This window comes from Hyaena hyaena, unplaced genomic scaffold (genome assembly GCF_003009895.1).
Source record: "Hyaena hyaena isolate Hyena2069 unplaced genomic scaffold, ASM300989v1 scaffold_34, whole genome shotgun sequence".
NCBI classification, from domain to species: domain Eukaryota; kingdom Metazoa; phylum Chordata; class Mammalia; order Carnivora; family Hyaenidae; genus Hyaena; species Hyaena hyaena.
Genome location: NW_024080665.1, coordinates 5174107 through 5192596, shown reverse-complemented (window position 1 = coordinate 5192596; position 18490 = coordinate 5174107). Strand labels below are relative to the sequence as shown.

General features: G+C 50.6%; 1 protein-coding gene across 1 annotated transcript in view; it reads left to right on the top strand.

The window, feature by feature from the left end:
• Nucleotides 1-3737: 3737 nt before the first annotated feature.
• The window catches only part of TENM4 (teneurin transmembrane protein 4), a 387326-nt gene continuing 372573 nt past the window's right edge, over nucleotides 3738-18490 (top strand). Inside the window, exons 1-3 of the mRNA XM_039228710.1 lie at nucleotides 3738-3741; nucleotides 4304-4591; nucleotides 9136-9405. Coding sequence (XP_039084641.1) covers nucleotides 3738-3741; nucleotides 4304-4591; nucleotides 9136-9405 — 562 coding nt within the window. The remainder of the gene's footprint in view (nucleotides 3742-4303; nucleotides 4592-9135; nucleotides 9406-18490) is intronic.

Below are 18490 nucleotides of genomic sequence, written 5' to 3'. Positions count from 1 at the left end.
TCAACATGCTCAAAGGCAGAGAGGCCACAGAATTAACATCCAGGAAGGTTGCAGGTGGCTCAGTGAGAAGGAAGTGAGATGGGCCAGATCACAGATTAGTCTTCCGTTTTGACCAGGAGACAGGAATTTATTCTGAAGCCTCCATGGAGCTCCTTGAGAGGCATCAACAGGGCAGTGGCATGATCTGGGCTTAGGAAATTCATCTGGTGCTAGCTCTAGAGGTAATGTCATCTTGTGGCTATATCCATGTGCCAAGTTCAACCCCCGAATCAGAATTATGGCTCCACCACTCCAGAGCCATGTAACCTTAGACAATATACTTAACCTCACAATTTCTCACCTGTAATGTGCAGATAGTCATAGTACCTACACCACAGAATTGGAGGATTAAAATATTATCATATACAGTATTAGTAAAAGTACTCAGTAAGTACTAGCTACTAATTACAAAATAATATTGGCTATTACTATGAAATCATTATTATGAATTATGAGTCACTAGTATTAACAGTGGCTAACATTACTTTAGTGCTTCCTCTTTTTATATTATCATCATCATCATTATTATCATTCAGGGGGATGGATTGGAGGTGAAGGGCCAGAGGGCATGGAGGCTAGGTGACAGTCTCCATAAATCCTCATCCAAATTAGACCAGATCAGTGCTTTGGGTCAAAAGCCAGTATTGGGTCACTTTAGAGAGTTCCAGTCTGCTGTTTTAAAAAAGTGAAAGAGAATAAAATAGGAAATACCAGAGCACGTTGTTCATGACGCGGTAACGTTGGTTTTGTGACTCTTAGTTCCATTTTATACACATAAACACACGCGTTCACATACATAAATGTATGTATCTGGTCACATCATAAGATGTTCTTCCAATTATGGATTTCAGGCAAAAAGGTTTTACAGCCCCTGAAGTAGAAAGTATTATAGCTGGTCTTCCCTCCAGCCCTGTCCCTCACGTACTCAGAGGACCAAGTATCATGTTATCACCCAGTGTCAGAAGACTGAATGTTGGGGCGCCTGGGTGGCTCAGTCAGTTGAGCGTCTGATTTCAGCTCAGGTCATGATCTCACGGTTCATGTGTTTGAGCCCCGTGTCAGGCTCTGTGCTGACAGCTAGCTCAGAGCCTGGAGCCTGTTTCAGATTCTGTGTCTCCCTCTCTCTCTGACCCTCCCCTGCTCATGCTGTCTCTCTCTCTTTCTCTGAAATTAAAAAAAAAAAAAAAAAAAAAAATTAAAAAAAAAGAAGACTGAATGTTAAGAAACCAGAGCCCAGAACCTTGGGTTTGGGCTCCAGTAAGATGATTTGATTTGTGTGTATCTTCCTTGTCCCAGAACTAATTTCCTGGGGTATTTTGAGAACTGGGTCCCAAAAAGTGTCACCTACCCATCTTGGTTGGCTCTAGTTGCAACCCTAAGGCATCGTCTGTCTAGGAATGTTGGCTTTGCTAGTAACTCACCATGTGGCCTTGGGCAGATGGTCATATGGTTCTGGGTCACTCTTGCCCTGTGTATAAAACGGGGGTGAAAATAGTTGTCTTATCTTATATGCTTTATGATTATTAGGGGGCACCATTAAAATCACAAATGTTTGCATTCTTTGAAAATCATGGAGAACATGCAGAAGGAAGTCTACAGTAGACACTTGGGATCTATGATACATCCCAAAGACACCAACCAGTTACCAGTGGTAACCTCGGACCATTCTTCTGCTGAGGAAAGTGATGCCGCTTTCCAGGTTAGGACATATGGACCCATGTGAGTGGGTCTAGAGAGCTCTTTATCAAGATGAGAAGGATTTGCAGTGGAGCCAGGCTGACACCATTCCCGGGTGAGGGCTTTTGAGTCCTGGTAGGGAAGAGAGCATCTTCAACCAAAAGGATGCCTCATCTGTCCATGATTGAACGAAGAACTTGGAAGCACCCACCCATGAGACCAAAGCTGCCCCTCCGTGTGTTTTGTTTGGCCTACAAAGTGTTTTGAAATTTTAAGAAATAATGGATAGCATTCCAAAATCATACATTTTATATTGAAGTCCAAATTTCTAACTTATCTTAAAAATTATCAAGTCACTAAGGGGCGCTTGAGTGGCTCTGTCGGTTAAGCATCTGGCTTGGGCTCAGCTCATGATCTCACAGTTTGTGAGTTCAAGCCCCGCGTCAGGCTCTTTGCTGGCAGCTCAGAGCCTGGAGCCTATTTCAGATTCTGTGACTCCCTCTCTCTCTGCCACTCTCCTGCTCACAGTCTGTCTGTCTGTCTCTGTCTCTCTCAAAAGTAAATAAACATTTAAAATTTTTTTTAAAAATTAACAAGTGACCCTGTACTGAAGCCCTGGCAGCCACAGAGTGCCCAGATGCTCTTGGCCTCCGCTCTGCAAGAGGGCTCTTGGCAGGCCCCTACGTCTGTCAGACCCCCCACCCCAGGCACAGAGCCTCCACGCCAGGCACAGAGCCTCCACGCCAGCATGGCACCAGTGGTCATAGCTCTTGCTCAGTTGTTTCTCTACAGGACAGTTACACAGTGACATGTTTATATACCCACATGGCTCTGAGAAGTGGAACAATGAAAGAAAGAACTGAGAAAGCTGTATGTGTCAGGGAAAATAAGGGCTCTCATCATGGCTCACTCAGGATAGTCTGTTTTCCTCCCGTGCTTACCCCTGGCTCTTGTAGGGGGTTGCATTCGCTGTTACAGAGCCAAAGGAAGGCAAAGGAAGGAAAAAACAGAGTGCTATCACGGGTATTAAAAAAAAAAAAAAAGCCGGGATGTCAGTTTAGGGCACAAAGGTCCAGATGTGGAAAAGAAGAGAGGGAGATTAGGAGCTTTCCAGCAATCAGACACCCTGGCAACACCCAGGCGAATGCGGCCGGTACTGTGGCTTCCCCAGGTGCTGAGGGGGTCTCTGTTGAGGCCTGCAGGCCTGGACGTGGGGAAGTTCTCAGATTGCAATGGTGGCCAGGGTCAGCCTCACTTCTGTGTAGTGGAAGGGAGGGGACTCAAGGAAGTATGATAGACTAGAAAAACTCTGGTTTTAGAGCCTAACAGACCTGGCTTCAGATCCTGGCTTTGCTACTGCCTAAGTGACCGTGAAGGAGGTTCTGAACCTTGGTTTTCTCATCTGTCAGATGGGGATTGGCTGGCCAATTAAATAAACAAATGTGTATTAGAGGCACCAGTCTCTGGAGTGAGCAAAACAGCTGGTGCCTGTTCTCATGGAGCCTACTTATTAGTGGAAGAAAACAGGCAGTGAGCAAGTAATTGTTTAATTGTTGTGTCGTGATAACACGTGGATTGGTTGTTTATACTCTGACTCATTTCCGAAAAAGGTTGAAAACAGTAATAACAACTCGGGACATGTGACCATGTAATAAGAAAATGTTTGCCAAGTGCTTAGCCCCATGCCTGCATATGGTTTTTCATTTCACAAAATCTTTTTTATTATTTTTTAATGTTTTTATTTATTTTTGAGAGAGAGAGAGCATGATTAGGAGAGGGGCACAGAGAGAGGGAGACACAGAATCCAAAGTAGGCTCCAGGCTCTGAGCTGTCAGCAGTGAGCCTGAGGCGGGCTCCAACTCACAAACTGTGAGATCATGACCTGAGCTGAAGTCGGACACTTAACAGACTGAGCCACCCTGGTGCCCCCACAAATTCTTTTTTTTTTTTTTTTTAACATTTTATTTATTTTTGAGAGAGAGAGGAAGAGAGAGCGCACCCCCGCGGGTGCTTGTGCGTACATGAGTGGGGGAGGGGCAGAGAGAGAGAGGAAGGGAGACAGGATCTGAAGCAGGCTCTATGCTGACAGCACAGAGCCCAGTGCGGGGCTGGAATCCACCCTGAGATTAAGACCTGAGCTGAAGTCCAAGGCTTAACCAACCGAGCCACCCAGGAGCCCTGTTTCACAAATTCTTAAGGAGCCCCAGCTCCGTGTCAGGCCCTATCCCAGCTGGGGATGTGATGGGAACAGACACATGATTCCTATCTAGGGGGATTACTGAAATCCGTGCCCACTGGTTTTTGTTCTCAACTTCCTTGATACCCATCAGTGAAGGAGAGGCTGAAGCCTCTTCCTGGCGGATAGGCAGAGTAGCAGAAAGGGACAGGGTTCATCTCAGAGGGCCCGGTGCAAGGCTCCCTCTGCTACTAATATCTGTGTGGCTGTGGAGCCGGGCCCTCCCCTCTCCAAGTCTGAAGTCCCGGGTCCACAGCATTGCAGGGCGAATCCAAGTCCGGAATGGATTCGGTACTGCCTTTGCCTCCTGGGGCCCGCGCTCACGCCCTTTCTTTGGTCTCCCGGCCGCAGACCACTCAGCCCTGAGTGCGGCGAGGACCCTGTTCGTGGATGTGGAGGAGCGCGGGCCGGCGGCCATGGACGTGAAGGAGAGGAAGCCGTACCGCTCGCTGACCCGGCGCCGCGACGCCGAGCGCCGCTACACCAGCTCGTCCGCGGACAGCGAGGAGGGCAAGGCTCCACAGAAGTCCTACAGTTCCAGCGAGACCCTGAAGGCCTACGACCAGGATGCCCGCCTGGCCTATGGCGGCCGAGTCAAGGACATGGTGCCGCAGGAGGCCGAGGAGTTCTGCCGCGCAGGTGAGGGCAGCCGGGGGCGGCGCTGGGCGCAGGTGTGCACCTGCGTGCGTGCGTGCGCCGGTGAGCAGACAGCTGGCCAGACGCAGATCGACGCCAGGCCTCGGCTATTCTGGCTCCCGGATCTGGTCAGAGCCTGCCTGTAATTCAGCTTAGTTTGTTCATCTCCATGGTCACCCAGTCCGTGGTGGTTAGGAGCTGGGCTCCGAGTCAGACTAACTGGGGTTGCGTTCAGAAACGCCACCGGCTCTCCTCGAGGCCTCAGTCCGCATCTGTTAGATGGGCTGCACTGAATTGTTCCCTGAAGTGGCATGTTGTAAGTGTAAGCATGCTAACATCAAGTGAAGAATAAGTCAGTTATCCGTTTTATTACTTGTCATGTATGTATCCATTCAACAGACAGATTACCTTTTTTTGCCTCGAGCATTGTCCTGATCTATCGAAGTGTTGTTCCTGAGATAGACCTAAGATCTTGGTAATTTGGAGAACATTCTGGCACCTGACTCCTCTCCTTCACTTTCTGCATTCACTGGTCACCAAAGCCGGTCCATCCAACTCCAAAGTAACTTTCAAATCCATCCCACTTCTTCACCCATTCTGCCACTGTCCCGGTTCCGGCCACGGCCACTGAGAGCCTTTCTCCAGGAGGGTTGACTGCAGCCCCCTTCACCCAGACTGTCCCCTCTGAGCCACTCTCTGCACTGCAGCCGGAGTGAAGTCGGGAATGTTTCCCCCTTGTCCCTAACCTGAGCTTCTTAACCTGTCATAAGGGACTTTCCCCAAATCTGTTTTCTTCCTGGCATATTTTGTTCCCTATCTCTCCACACCATGCCACCCATGCTCCAGTCCTCAGACCTACTCATTATTCCCACACTTGCCACATTTGTTCCCTACCCTGTTGCTGCAGTGATTCCTGTTTTTCTACCTGCAGACCCCTGAGCCCTCTGTGACGCCCAACAGGCTGCTACCAGTCACTGATCTGCCCCACCTGCTTCCCTCCCACAGCCAGGGTGAGCCAGGCAGCATGCTGTGTGGTTTATATACATTTGGGCAGCGTTATCTAATCCTTACGACAACCCCGAGCTGAATCATTTGCCCCAGACCACCGAGGTCAGAGGAGCTGGTCTCACACATCTCTACCCTCCTACAGCCAGACACCCACCTGGCCTCTCCCACGGGCCTGACTGCACATGAAAGCTGGCCTGTGCATAATGCTGCCTCTCAGGCTCAAACGAGGAAGGTCCACTTTTCCACAAGCTCTTTTCCAGCTTGTGGTTAAAAATTCAGACTCTGGCAACTGACCCATCTGGATTTGAATTCTGGATCTGCCTTTTTTATTGCCCTCAGCTTCTTCACCTGAAAATGAGGTTAACAGGGATGGCTTCTACCCGTAGGATGGTCATGAAGATTAATGAGGATTGTAAATAAAGCACTTGACACAGTGCCTGGCATGGAGCAGATGCCTCATCGATGCTGCCTCCCACTAATTGCCTTCTCTGGGTCTCAGCGAGGAGAAGGGACGAAGGGGATCAAAGCTTTCTTCCAGCTCTGTCCTGCCCGTGCCTGATAGAGCCCAGTGAGCCCTGCCTGGCCCAGCTTGGCCTGGATGCCACCCTAGCACAGGATGCTGCAGAGAGGAGCCCCTCTTGTCCTTATAAAAAATAAGAATCAGGTGCCTGGGGAGCTCAGTCCAGGCATCTGACTTTGGCTCAACTCATGATCTCATGGTCTGTGAGTTCGAGCCCCACATCAGGCTCTGTGCTGACAGCTCAGAGCCTGGAATCCTGCTTCAGATTCTAGGTCTCCCTCTCTCTCTGCCCCTCCCCTGCTCATGGTCTCTCTCTCTCTCTCTCTCAAAAAAAAACAAAAAACAAACAAACAAAAAAAAAAACAGAAACAAAAAAAAAAACCACACACATATAAAAGTTTTTTAAAAATAGGAATCATTCCCATCTTATAACAGAGTAATCCTACCCATTACCTCCCTAGATCCTTAAAAATCCTGTGAGGGTAGTGGGTCATAGATTATCACCCCCCACTTTAAAGATAAGAACGTTGAGGCTTACATGACTGCAGCAGCCCACAATCACACAACTAGATGTTGAGCAGGGTGATAGGTCAGCCTGTGTATAGTGAGATCCTTATGAAAGAGGCCAAAAGGACGTAAAACAAGCAGATCATAAGGACCTCCCACATTTGGTGAAGTAGATCTCCTAAGCTCACAGCTGAGAGGGGCCGATGGCTCCAAGGGATCACTGAGCCCTAGGAGGCAGCCCTCACCTTTCGTTTCTCAGTCCACAGATCTCTCTACTCACTCATATTCACGCAGCGTCTGGCTGCTTAAAAGGGTATGTAGGGCAAGCCACATGGAAACTGACGCAGCCTGGGCTGTTTACCTCACATCCTTCTGATGCATTCTTCTGGGCTTTGCTTGAGAGGTCCAGCCCGTCAGGGCAGGAACATGAGCTGGTGCGGAGGTAGGGGGCAAGACAGGTAGGGGGCAAGACAGGTGTGGAGAAGGGATAGCAGAGAGAGGTGAATGGGGCAGGCAGGGAGGATGGTGTGCAGAGAGGATGGGAAGCAGACAGGGGATTTGGTCTCCAGTGTGGAGTTTCTTCTACTTAGAAGGCGAGCACAGGGGGAGGGCAGATTGGAGAATGGCACGTAGGAGATACTCAGAATATTTAACATCGGCCTGACCCATACCCCTACCAGCCAGAATGTCTGCCTGGCCAGGGAGCAGAACCCAGGGGTCCTTGCTGTGCCACATTATGAGGGGACTGGGGTGGGGGTGTTTATAGGGAGGGGGCTGGAGTAGACAGAGCAGAGGCCTGGGCGCTGGGTGGTCCCGGGCATCAGTTGCCAGCCAGTATAGAACTATCTCATGACTTTCACTTCAAATTAAGGCTGAAGCAGTATGAACCACCTGAGCAACAGGATTGGGGCTCCCACTGCAGCCCTTATCTCCACAGTGGCCCCCCGGTCCCTGCTTCCCCATTCCTTCCATCTCTTTATCCATCCTCCAAAGTATTGCCAGAGTGTGTCTTCCCGTTTTCTTAAAACGTTTACTGAACACGCACCCGGCACCAGGGCAGAGGTGCTGGCCCAGAGCTGACGGGGATGCTCGGGGGCGCGGGGCTTCTTTGCCGAGTGACGCACGCGACCGTGGTAGGAGCTCTCCCTGCTGGCTCCCCTCCTAGCCTCTGGCAGGTCCTGGCCTCTGCAGGCGCTCCCGGCCGGCCCTGGCCCTGACTGCAGGAATCCTTCAAAGCTCAGGCATCTATCCTCCAGTCTTTATTCTCCAAGGTCACGGTCATCTGCAAACCTGTCCTCTGAGCTCCTACCCTCTGCCTGTGCGTCCCCAGAGCATTCTCTGTGGATCTCCCCACTTTGGACTCCCACCTGTAATCATGCACCCGGTTGGATCTCTCGCACTTGCCTGTACAGCCCGGCGGCATGCCCTACGCATTGCTGTGTGTCTGTAAAGTCCCACGGCCAGTTAGAATTGGCTTAAAAGTGGGGGCTACCTGATTATAAAGCCATTTCCCAGAGGAGGGGTTTAATTGGGATAGGACCCTTACTGCCTCTGTCCACCCTCTCTTTTTTGAGACCCATCCCTCAAACACTCACGGGAATATTAGAAATATCGAGGAGGCCGTCCTTGAACAGACGTTGAGTGAGCATTCAGGTGTAACGTGGAGGCTGTGTTTTCCGTGGACGTCAGCACTCCCTTTGGTACTCACATACCAATCCCCCAGTGGACGCGCCTCACCCACGTCTTCACCAGCCTCAGTCCTGGACGTTTCCGGGCCTTCCTGAGCCCTCAGGACCTCTCAGCAGTCCAGCCCTGGCTGTGTGCCTGGCTCGCTGGCTTACTCCAAAGCCTGCAGGTTCCCGCCACGGTCCCGGCCCCGCCTGGCATGCCAAGCTCAAGGCCAAGCCCACCGCGTTGCATGGGGCCCACTTTTCTCCGCCCATCACCATCCTCACTGCCACGCTCCAGGATTTCCTGACTTGGCCAGAAAGAACCTTCTGGTCCCGGGGCAGCCATCTGCATCACATCCCCAGGCATCCCCTCTGCTCAGCAGTGCTCCTTTCTGGATCAGAAGAGGAGATGAAGCCTCAATTTAACATCTACTGAGCCCCTGCTGAGTCCCACATTTTGTTCTAAGCGCAGGGATTTAGGGATGAATGTGAGAGGGCCCCTGCCCCTGCTGAGGTCATCACGGCAGACGGGTCAGGCCCTTGATTCTACTGGGGGGATGACAGGGGCCAAGGACTCTGAGAAGGCACTTGGGTACGGCAAGAATCAGTGACTTCTGCACAGGGTGTAGTCATCTGGGGAGACCTCACAAAGGAGGTGCCATGTGCCTCGGGCCTGAAAGGATGTGGAGGAGTTGGGCTGACGGGGGAGGGGCATAAGGAGCCATTTCGGCAGAGGGGTGTGGGCATGGAACACCGGTGAATCCTGGAGTGGGGGACCCAGTTTCTGGTGGGGAGAGCCCGCTCAGGAGACCCTAACCGAGCTCATGTGTGCTTCCTCCCAGGCGCCAACTTCACCCTGCGCGAGCTGGGGCTGGGAGAGGTGACGCCCCCCCACGGCACCCTGTACCGGACGGACATAGGTCTCCCGCACTGTGGCTACTCCATGGGGGCCAGCTCTGATGCGGACGTGGAGGCCGACACCATGCTGTCCCCTGAGCACCCCATGCGGCTGTGGGGCCGGAGCACGCGGTCGGGGCGCAGCTCCTGCTTGTCCAGCCGGGCCAACTCCAACCTCACGCTCACCGACACTGAGCACGAGAACACTGAGACCGGTGAGTGGCCCGCCTGGCCTGTGCCGGGCGCCCCTGTTTCGGGGCCAGGGTTTTAATTACAGTGTCGCTTTCCTGCTCCATCACTTAGGGCTCCGGGAAAGTTGGTGAAAAATTGTCTTGCTCTCAGTGGTCAGAAGTCAGAGCCCCTTGCACGGTCACACGAAACACCCACCTGCTGGTGACACACCAGAGATTGTGTCACTGCTCTTTATTTTCAGGTTTTCAGATGGGCGGGGGGGGGTGGTGCCTAAGGCACAGGGTTATTATTTGCAAGGTCCCTGTGGTGGGGGCGGGGGCAGCAGTGGCAACGAGTCCCCAGCAGTTGGCTCTCCGTCACATCAGCCGTGTCTGGTCCCACCTGAATCCCACTCAGTCTCCAGCCTCCAGGTGCTCGGCAGTCCTGGGTGGGGGGGGTCACCCCCGGGGCACCTTCCCCCAGTATCTTAGGCTGGGCAGAGAATGCCCTTTAACAAAAACTGTTGTGTCGGGGTAACTGAAAGCCTGAGGGTTTGCTCCAGCATCCCCCGATCTCACGTGAAGCTCTGGGGACGTGCAGGCTCTAGACGCGATTGCACCCTCACCTCCGCACCCCTTCCTTCTGCCAAAGCCCACTAGATGCTGTGGGAGGAAAAGATCGCAGCTACTTCACACGCCCCTTCGTAAGGTGGAAGAGCGGGAACCCGGTTTCAGAATTTCCCTCCCCGCTTCGGGGCCTTGTTGGCAGCCGTCTGAGGGGCTCTGGGTTAGTTGCAGCCCTGCAGGGCGCCGCTCAGGCCATCTCCCTTCTCGGGTGCTCTGTGCCCAGCCACTCTCTGGGCAGCTTTGAGGACTGAGGGGGCCACTGCTGGGCCTGGCAGCACGGCGTTGGGGAGCCGTGTAGAGACCAGGGACAGCTCCTCTGCCCAGGGGAGCGGGGGGCTTTTGTTTCTCAGAAGTTCGGTAAGGGGGTGTGCTAGTGCTTCCGTGCCAGAGTGGGAGGGGCACTGTCAAACTGTCAATGAAAAAAAAGACCGAGGCAGACACCAGTGCCCCCTACTGGTTTCCAGCTCCAAATGCAGGGTCCTCCTAATTCCTGTCCAGGCCTCCCCAGAGGTGTGTGTTGGGGGACATGGGGGGCGGGGGGGAGAGGGGGATAAGGAGGGGACCAGGTCAGAGGTGAAGGCTTAGGCAGATTAATCTCTGGAAGAGATGCTCTAGCTAGCTTATATACAACAGAGTCCCAGATTTGGAGTCAGGCAGGAGACCAGGTAAGGTCAGGGTCAGGTGGGATATTTATTTCCATAAAGAGTCAGGTGCAGTGGAGTTCCAAATATCCACTCCACCCCCATTTCCAGATTGTTCAGAGGATTTCCTATAGGAGCCTATGCACTTGCCTGAGGGGTGGGGGAGCACCAGTGCTTAGTTACTGGCTTGGCCTTGACACCCTCCCTTGACCTCCAGCCAGCCCTGTGAGGAGGGTGACGACCTCAACACCAGGGGGGAGATCCCCCTCTCTGCAGTGACAGACCATCCACACTCCTTTGTCCACCTTCCCACTAAGGCCCAAGCCAAGAGAGTCCTCCCCCACCGCCCTCCACCACACACACATCCAGCACACAGATTTGATATATAAGGCCTCTACAAAGAAAATGGTCTTTGATCGGGAGGCAGGGAGCCCCAGTTCCATCACTGACCTGGGGTGTGGCACTGGATAAGTTGGATCCTTTCTCTGGACCTGTGTTTCCTCATCTATAAAATAAGTAGTTGAAACAAAGTCAGCATTTTCCATATCTGAGAATGTTAATAGTTCTTAGGTTGGGGGGGGGATGACAGCAGGAAAGTGGTCAGTGGTCAAATAATGTAGAAAACACAATGTTGTTTCAAACCGATTTCTTTACTGCAGGACTTCTCAGAGCCTTTAATCTATTAACCTGCATGCTAACGGGTAAACCACCAAGGAGAGACATATGCAGCATTCCCCAAATTGATCATGGAACGCTTTGTTCTCAGAGCATCTGATGGGTTCGGTGTTCTGATGAACACTTTCGGGGATCAGCTGAGCTGAATGACCTGCAGACCCTTCCAGATCTGGGATTCTGTGATTTGAAGTACTTGCATTAAAGTGAAGGTGCACAAGAAGAAAATGATAATAGCAACATTAGCAATGAGTAGCTGCTGCGAGTCGGCAACCCCCAAGCACAGGGGTGATGCTTTTAGTTCTAGGATCTCATTTCCCGCCAGGAACACAGCTTTGAGGCAGGTTTGTTGTCCCTCTTGCCCAGAATAAGGAAACTATGGCACTGAGAGGTTAAGACGCCTGCAAAAGTCACGTCACTAGCAAGACAGGATTTGAACTCAGGCCTTTATGACTCTAAGACCTTTATTCTTGTATCCCTGGTGACAGTGAATTCCCTCCACAGCGAAATGCTTAGGGTGTTTGTTCTTTCAAAGGCTTCTTGCCCTGGTGACAAGTGATCATTTTTCCATAAAGTCATGACAGAGTGAGGTGCACGCTGCCCACATTATTGTATATTCCCTGAGAGCCGAATTAGAGCAGAATTAAGCCTCTGCTGGGTGATAATGACATGGTCGAGGAGCCTCAAGAGCTTCAGCCTTTGAGAACAGAGCCGGGAAATGGCTGCCTGCTTCCCCTGGCCCGGCCACCATTTCCTTCTTTTCTGATTGTCGGTTTCAACACTGGCTGCAGCACTTAAGGCTCGCTGTACTCGAGGAAGACAGGCAGGCGAAGGAGGTGACAGGTGACTCTAGCAAAGACCCCCCCCCCAGCCTCCACAGTCCTTCCAGACCTGGACTCCCCAAGCCCAGACACCCGCAGCTGCCCACGTGCTTGTCCATGTGCCCCTGGGTGGGAAGCCACACTAACAGCTTTGTTCTGCTCGGGTCTAAAGAGTGACAGTGAGTCATACTGACAGTGCACCAGCCGTAGGAATGGCTCCCTTTTGTCTCCTGATGACGTTGACAGTGCTCCTGGCACACCGCTGTCTCCCCAACTTACAGCTGAGGACCCTGCCCCTCCCGTCTCCACCCCCTCCCATCTCCACCCCCCTCCTCTGCCCTCCTCTCTTTATCTCACATTCATTCCCTCCCCGACTTCTCCCTCCTTGATGAGAACTTGTGTCTTAGCACCAGAACGGGCCACTGGGTACATTAGCCAGCACCTCAGAGTGTGGCCACTCTTCAGAAGTACAGGGGAAACACATGGGCCCTTTGTACATGATTGCCTTTAATAATCATAACAATTCCATGGCATTCCCTTTTCCCAGATGGAAAAACAGAGGCTCCAAAAAGTCTCCTGACGGAGACTATGGAGCTGGTAAGTCAGCAGGTCACCAAAGCTTGGATTGAAACTCCGATCTCTCCAATCCTCGAGTCTGAGCCCTTTGCCCACCTCCGTTTGAATCAGCGAGTGTTAGACTCTCAATTGAGGCCACCCAAAATATGTGACCACGTTCTCAGAGATCTTTACCAAATGTGAAATGCAAAGTAACCCCAGCAACTTCCAGCCACAGGAAGGAACATCACCTCTGCCTCCCCACCCAGCCTCGCATTAGTCAATAGTAATTGTCAACAGTATTGATAGTGGTGGGAGCTTTTGCTGAGGGCACGGCGATGCAGCATGCAGCTGCCATCAATAATAACTTTTATGGGGTCCATTAAAGCCAATTTCTGCCCCTGAAGGTTAACGTCAGCAGCTTTTATGTCACTGCTTAATATCCAAAGTAAATACAGAATTGACTGGGTAATGTAAACACAAATTTTATGCCCCACGGCCGTCAGGCAGAGGCAGGCCTCCAGCCTCCTCTGCTGAGTGGGGCCAGCAGGCTAGGGGATAGCAAGGAGAAGTTGGCATCAGGCCAGGCACACAGTTGGCGTTCAATAAATGGTTTTTAGGAGGCAAAGGTTGCGATTGGAGCTCCGTTCCCAACTGCTGGGTCAGGCTGACAACAACGTGTCTGTTGTAGATGCATATTGTAATTTGTTCTGTGTTTATCCCAGGCTCCCTCAGTGTGCTGGCCATTATTCTGGAATCAGGAGTCTAGATGAGTAGCGGGGAGGTGGAGATATGATGACCCTGTGTCTGTGTCTACAGTGGAGGTATAGCAGGCGCTGTTGCAGCATTGAAAGAGAAGCAGCTCTGGAGTCTGATGCAGAGATCTGGTCTCCTGATGGTGCCCTATCCAGCTCTGAAACCTTGGGCAGAGCCCCTTACCTCCCCAAGCCACGGCTTCCTCATTTCTAAAACAACATGGCAGTGGTTACCAGGGGCCGAGAGAGAGGGGAATGGAGAGTTACGGTTTAACGGATGCGGACGTTCAGGCAGGGACACTGTAAAAGTTCTGCAGATGAACAGGTGATGGTCGCACAGCAGTGTGGATTACTTAACGATGCTGAATTGTACATTTAACACTGGTTTAAAGGGTTAGGTATGCTTTACCACAATAATTAACATAGAAACAGCGTGTCATCTTCTTTCCTTGACATGTTGCTGTGAGCCTCTGCTACATTTGTGAAGCATGCAGTCTGTGTTGGTCCTTAATTAATGCTAGCTATTAATATTAATTTTCTAAGGAGCTATGGAGTGATGGTAAAAGTAGCCATTGGTCTTACCGTAGGGTGCAAAGGCTCATTCCTTCATTTCACTCATATTTTGCGTCCTGGCTTGAAGGCCAAGTAGGATTCCACTGAGCATCAGGGATATGAGAGAGGCATTCCCAGTAGAGAAAATTGCACAAGGCAAGGCTTTAGAGGCATGTGAAGAGGCATTGGGGGGGGTGGGGCTGTGGAATAGGGAGAATTTACTCTGTGTTTTAATCCCAGAGGCAAACTGAGAAATGCATTTTGAAAAGAAATGATGAACAGAATCACAGTTACCCCCAAATTATCAAGCAGCCTGGGTGTCAAAAGGGAAATTATTGGTTAACCTAATTAGGCAGCCAAATTGCTTATTCAGAGTCAGAAGATTAGGTGAGCATCTCCAAAGCACAGTGAGAAAGAAGCTCATTACCGATTTAACTCAATTTATCCTCTACCCTCCCTGGCCCCAGGCTCATGAGACTTGGTTTAAAAAATCTATAAGAATATCTATCATTAATTCCCTGAGTGGCCAGAAACTGCAGCTACCCAGCCATTGAGTGCACAAGTCTCCATCTTCTAAGATGGGAAGCTGGACTCCCTCAGTCTGAGTAGAAGTTGGATCCCTGTGTTTGACTACTCCTCTGCCTCGTGAGCTGGCCAATACTCCCTCCCAGGAACACAGAGGAATTGGGGAATTAGACTCTCCAGCTTGGCAGTGTGAGTGCTTTATGGCCCCAAGTTCCAAAGAAGCATTAGAAAGGGCCTGTTAGAGAACCTGAGAGCTAGAAGGACCTTGGAGACAACAAGCTCATTAACTCTTACCCTTTCCTCAATTTCCAGCCAAGGAAGCTGAGACTCAGAGAGGTTGGGCGACTTGCTGAAGGTTGCATAGCTAGTAAATTGCAGAACCAGGGTTAGAGTCCAAATCTGCCTCTCCCCAGTGCCCATGATCTTTCTTGGCCACTGCACTCCACAGTTTGTTCTGTTTTATAGAAACATGTGTTTATTAATTCAATGTGTACAATGTATATAATCTAAGAGGTGATTCTGGCTGTTTCCAGAACATAATATTCTTTGTCAGCATTAGAAGCTTGCAGAAAAGAAACCGAATCCATAACCTGTTAGAATTGATATGGAGCTAGAGATCATACTTGACCACTCTCAGATTGTGACGTGCTGGGCAAAAGACATTTAAAGTAGGGATCATAGAGGTTTAAGAGAAAAATTCCAACCAGAAGGCATCTGAGAAGGTTTTATGGAAGCAGTACTGGCCACTGTGCCTTGAGGGGTGGAAAAGGCTAACAGGTGAAAAGGGGGATCTAAGAGCGTTCTGCGTAGACAAGGTGTGAAGGTAGACAAATAGAAGGTGTGTCCCATGGGGTTAGAAGATAGGCGTATAACTGAGAATAAGAGGAAGGGAAGTGTTTGGAGGGAAGGTTAGAGAATGAGCAGGATTCTGTCATTTAACAACTATTTGTTGAGCACCTACTATGTTCCACTTACTGTTTTAGGTCTTGGGGTTCCAGCATGATCAATACAGATAAAACTACCCACATCTGAATGAGGAGACTGATGAGAAACAAATACATAAACTAAATGATGCAGGATGTTATGAGAAAGGGAACAGGAATTCCAGGGTGAGAGCAAGGTTATGCTTCTAGACTTGGTGGCCAAAGAAGGCTTCACTGAGAAGGTGACGCTTGATGTGGGCATGGGAGTGAGTGGTGAGGATGTCTGGAAGAAAAGTGATCCTGGCAGAAGGGTGGACAGGTTCAAAAGCCTTGAGAAGCTTGGCAGAAGCGTGTCTGGCTTGTTTGAAAAGTAGCAATGAGACCAGTATAGCCAGGGGAGGCGGAGGGGTCAAAGAGGTGATGTGGGGCAGGTCATTGTGTGAGCATCACGGGAGGGTCCTGAGCTGAGGAGCAACGAGCTCTGACTAACGCTAGGACAAGAGCATTCTGGAAGCTCTGTTGAGAGTAGACTCTAGTGGGCCATGTCAGTGTAGGAGGCTATTGCTATAATCCAGAGAAAGAGGATGGAGACTGAGACAAAGAGGAAGCATGGAGGCCATGAAGATGGGCCTGAAGGAGGGAACAAGCCACCTCTTCCCTGGTCCCTGCAGGGCCTTGCAGCAGCGAGGAAGACCTCCTCACTCAGGTTCTTTGACCAAGATGGGCTCCCAGGTACTCTCAGGGGAGGGGCACGCTTGACCTTCAGCCCAGAGGCCGGGTCCTTGAGTACTGGCCTGTCCCATGCCGCATCCCATGTTCTCTCATGGCCTTGGTTATGAGGCAAACCCCCTGCCTATCCCTAATCACACACTCCAACCTGCTGCTGACCTTGCTCCCTGACCCCCACTCCGTGCCTTGCCTTACCTCCCACATGAGACTCTTGGCACCATCTTGTTTTGTTATTATCTTGGCTTCCCTTCAGCCATAATTCCCTAAAACCCTTCCTTCTGCCCAGTTGCCTCAAAATGCCTTGGTGAAGTGGGACACAAGGCCTTCTCGCCACAGCTTCACATCTGCTATAATTACCTAGGATCTGGAAGCCAGTATCTGCCAGCCACTAACATTGCTGCTCTTGGGAGTTCCTTGTAAGAGGAGTTTAAGGAGTCCTGGCCCAGTTTAAATGCTCCCCAGTCGCCCTGGCACTGGCGAGCTCTTTTGCTCTCCCTGGTGGGCAGAACATGCTAATACAAGAGCACTTTCCTTCTGAACTGGGAAGAGGAGAAGAGAGAGAGGGAGATTCAAAGCTATGCTAAATTAGGATAGATTGCATTCTTGAAACTAGGTTAGAACCTGCTGTGTGCAGAGAGGTACAGCGAACCACAGTTTTGCTTTCAATTTGAGCCAACACGATTTTCAATTCATTGGAAGTAATGATGTGCACAGTGACAAACTTCCTACCAGAAGCTGTTTTCTAGGCATCTTCTTTTCCCACCAGTAAGCCCAGCTCTGTCCCAGGAGAATGGATCCTGGGACTGATTCGACTGCATCTAATCCAGGATGACTTCAGGGGGAAAAGGAGTAACCAGTGGTGGGAAAAGAACTCCCTTACCCACAGGAGCCTCGTTCCAGAGCTAGGGGGGTATGTGAAGTCCAGGGATAAAGCTGGCTTCAATTTTAGGCTCTGTCTCCAGTCCCAGTGTAGCCCTGAGCAAGTTACTTCTCTCCAGGCATTAGTTTTCCCATCAGCCAGATGGGGTTATTGGAATCTCGGGCAGCAAGATGACTTAGAAGGAGAAGGGCTTTGGGGCTGAACTCAGAACTCCAACTTAGCCACTCGGGGATTGGGTGATTTTGTGCAACCTACTGAATCTCACTGAGCCTTGGTTTTGTCATCTCCATTGTGAAAGTGAACACTTGCCTACCTCCTAAAGTTGTAACGAGGCTGAAAGGTGACTGTGCGCATGAAGGAGTCAGTACTGTGTTTTCCAAACTGGGTCATGACTGGTCCTGAAATAAAGGATGTGGCTCAGCAAGTCATTTGTAATAATATTAGCAAAGAGAAGCAGGAGGAGCAGAATAGAGTTCGTAACACATGGTAAAGTAAGTCCGTTTGTGAATTTTTATTTTAATTATCCTTTGCACATAGCACCTGGACTAGGTCATCCCCTACAATGTATTTCGTACTGAGGAGTTCAGTTAGAAAAGAAATTAAAAAAAATTTTTTTTAAATAAAAATGGTACCTGGCACATAGCACGACTTTGTACATGTCAATTTCTTTCCTTCAAGAACCCCTTACCTTGAAGATTCCACAATCCATGATGTCATCGTCTTGTCCAAAAACTGTTGGACATCATATTTCTAAGGCCCCCTTACTGAGGACAAGTATAGATTGGGCAGGGCCTCACGATTCAGTAGAAGGAGGCTGGACTCTGGGATCAGATCAACTTGCACAGCATCACATGGCGTGTATGATGATAGACCTGGCCTCCCTGGTTTGTAGAACCCAGCCTTCTCTCCTCTGAGAATGGCCAGTGGGGTGACGAACATGCCCTAGGGTAGCTATGAGCTCTGAGACGGCAAGAAAGACCCACTCAGACAGGAAGAGCTGACTCAGGAAGACCCAGGAGGCTGAAAGAGCCATCCCTGGGTTCACATAACCAGTAGAATGTCTCCACTCAGCACAGAGGCAACTAGGGGAACGTGGGCACGTGTACATGAGCACCACATGCAACTAGGATGTTAAGTGAAACTTGCCTTCCCCCGACTTGTGGACCCTTATTACAAATTTAATTACACCCTAATGATGCCAAACAGATTGACTGCAGTATAGAGATGGCTTCCTTTCCCTTAACTTTGAGCTGGAGAGAAGCATGTGGAACAAAGCATGAGGAAGGGCTCCTGGGAGTTCACATGAGTCTGATGCATGACGCAGAGTGCTGAGAGGTTAACAGCGGTTACTCACAGGATGTGGATCCAGACCCTGTGCAAACCCCACAACATGCCTCTTCAGGGGAACGATCTCAGAGAAAGCCATACCCTCCCCTAAACTCTTCCCAAA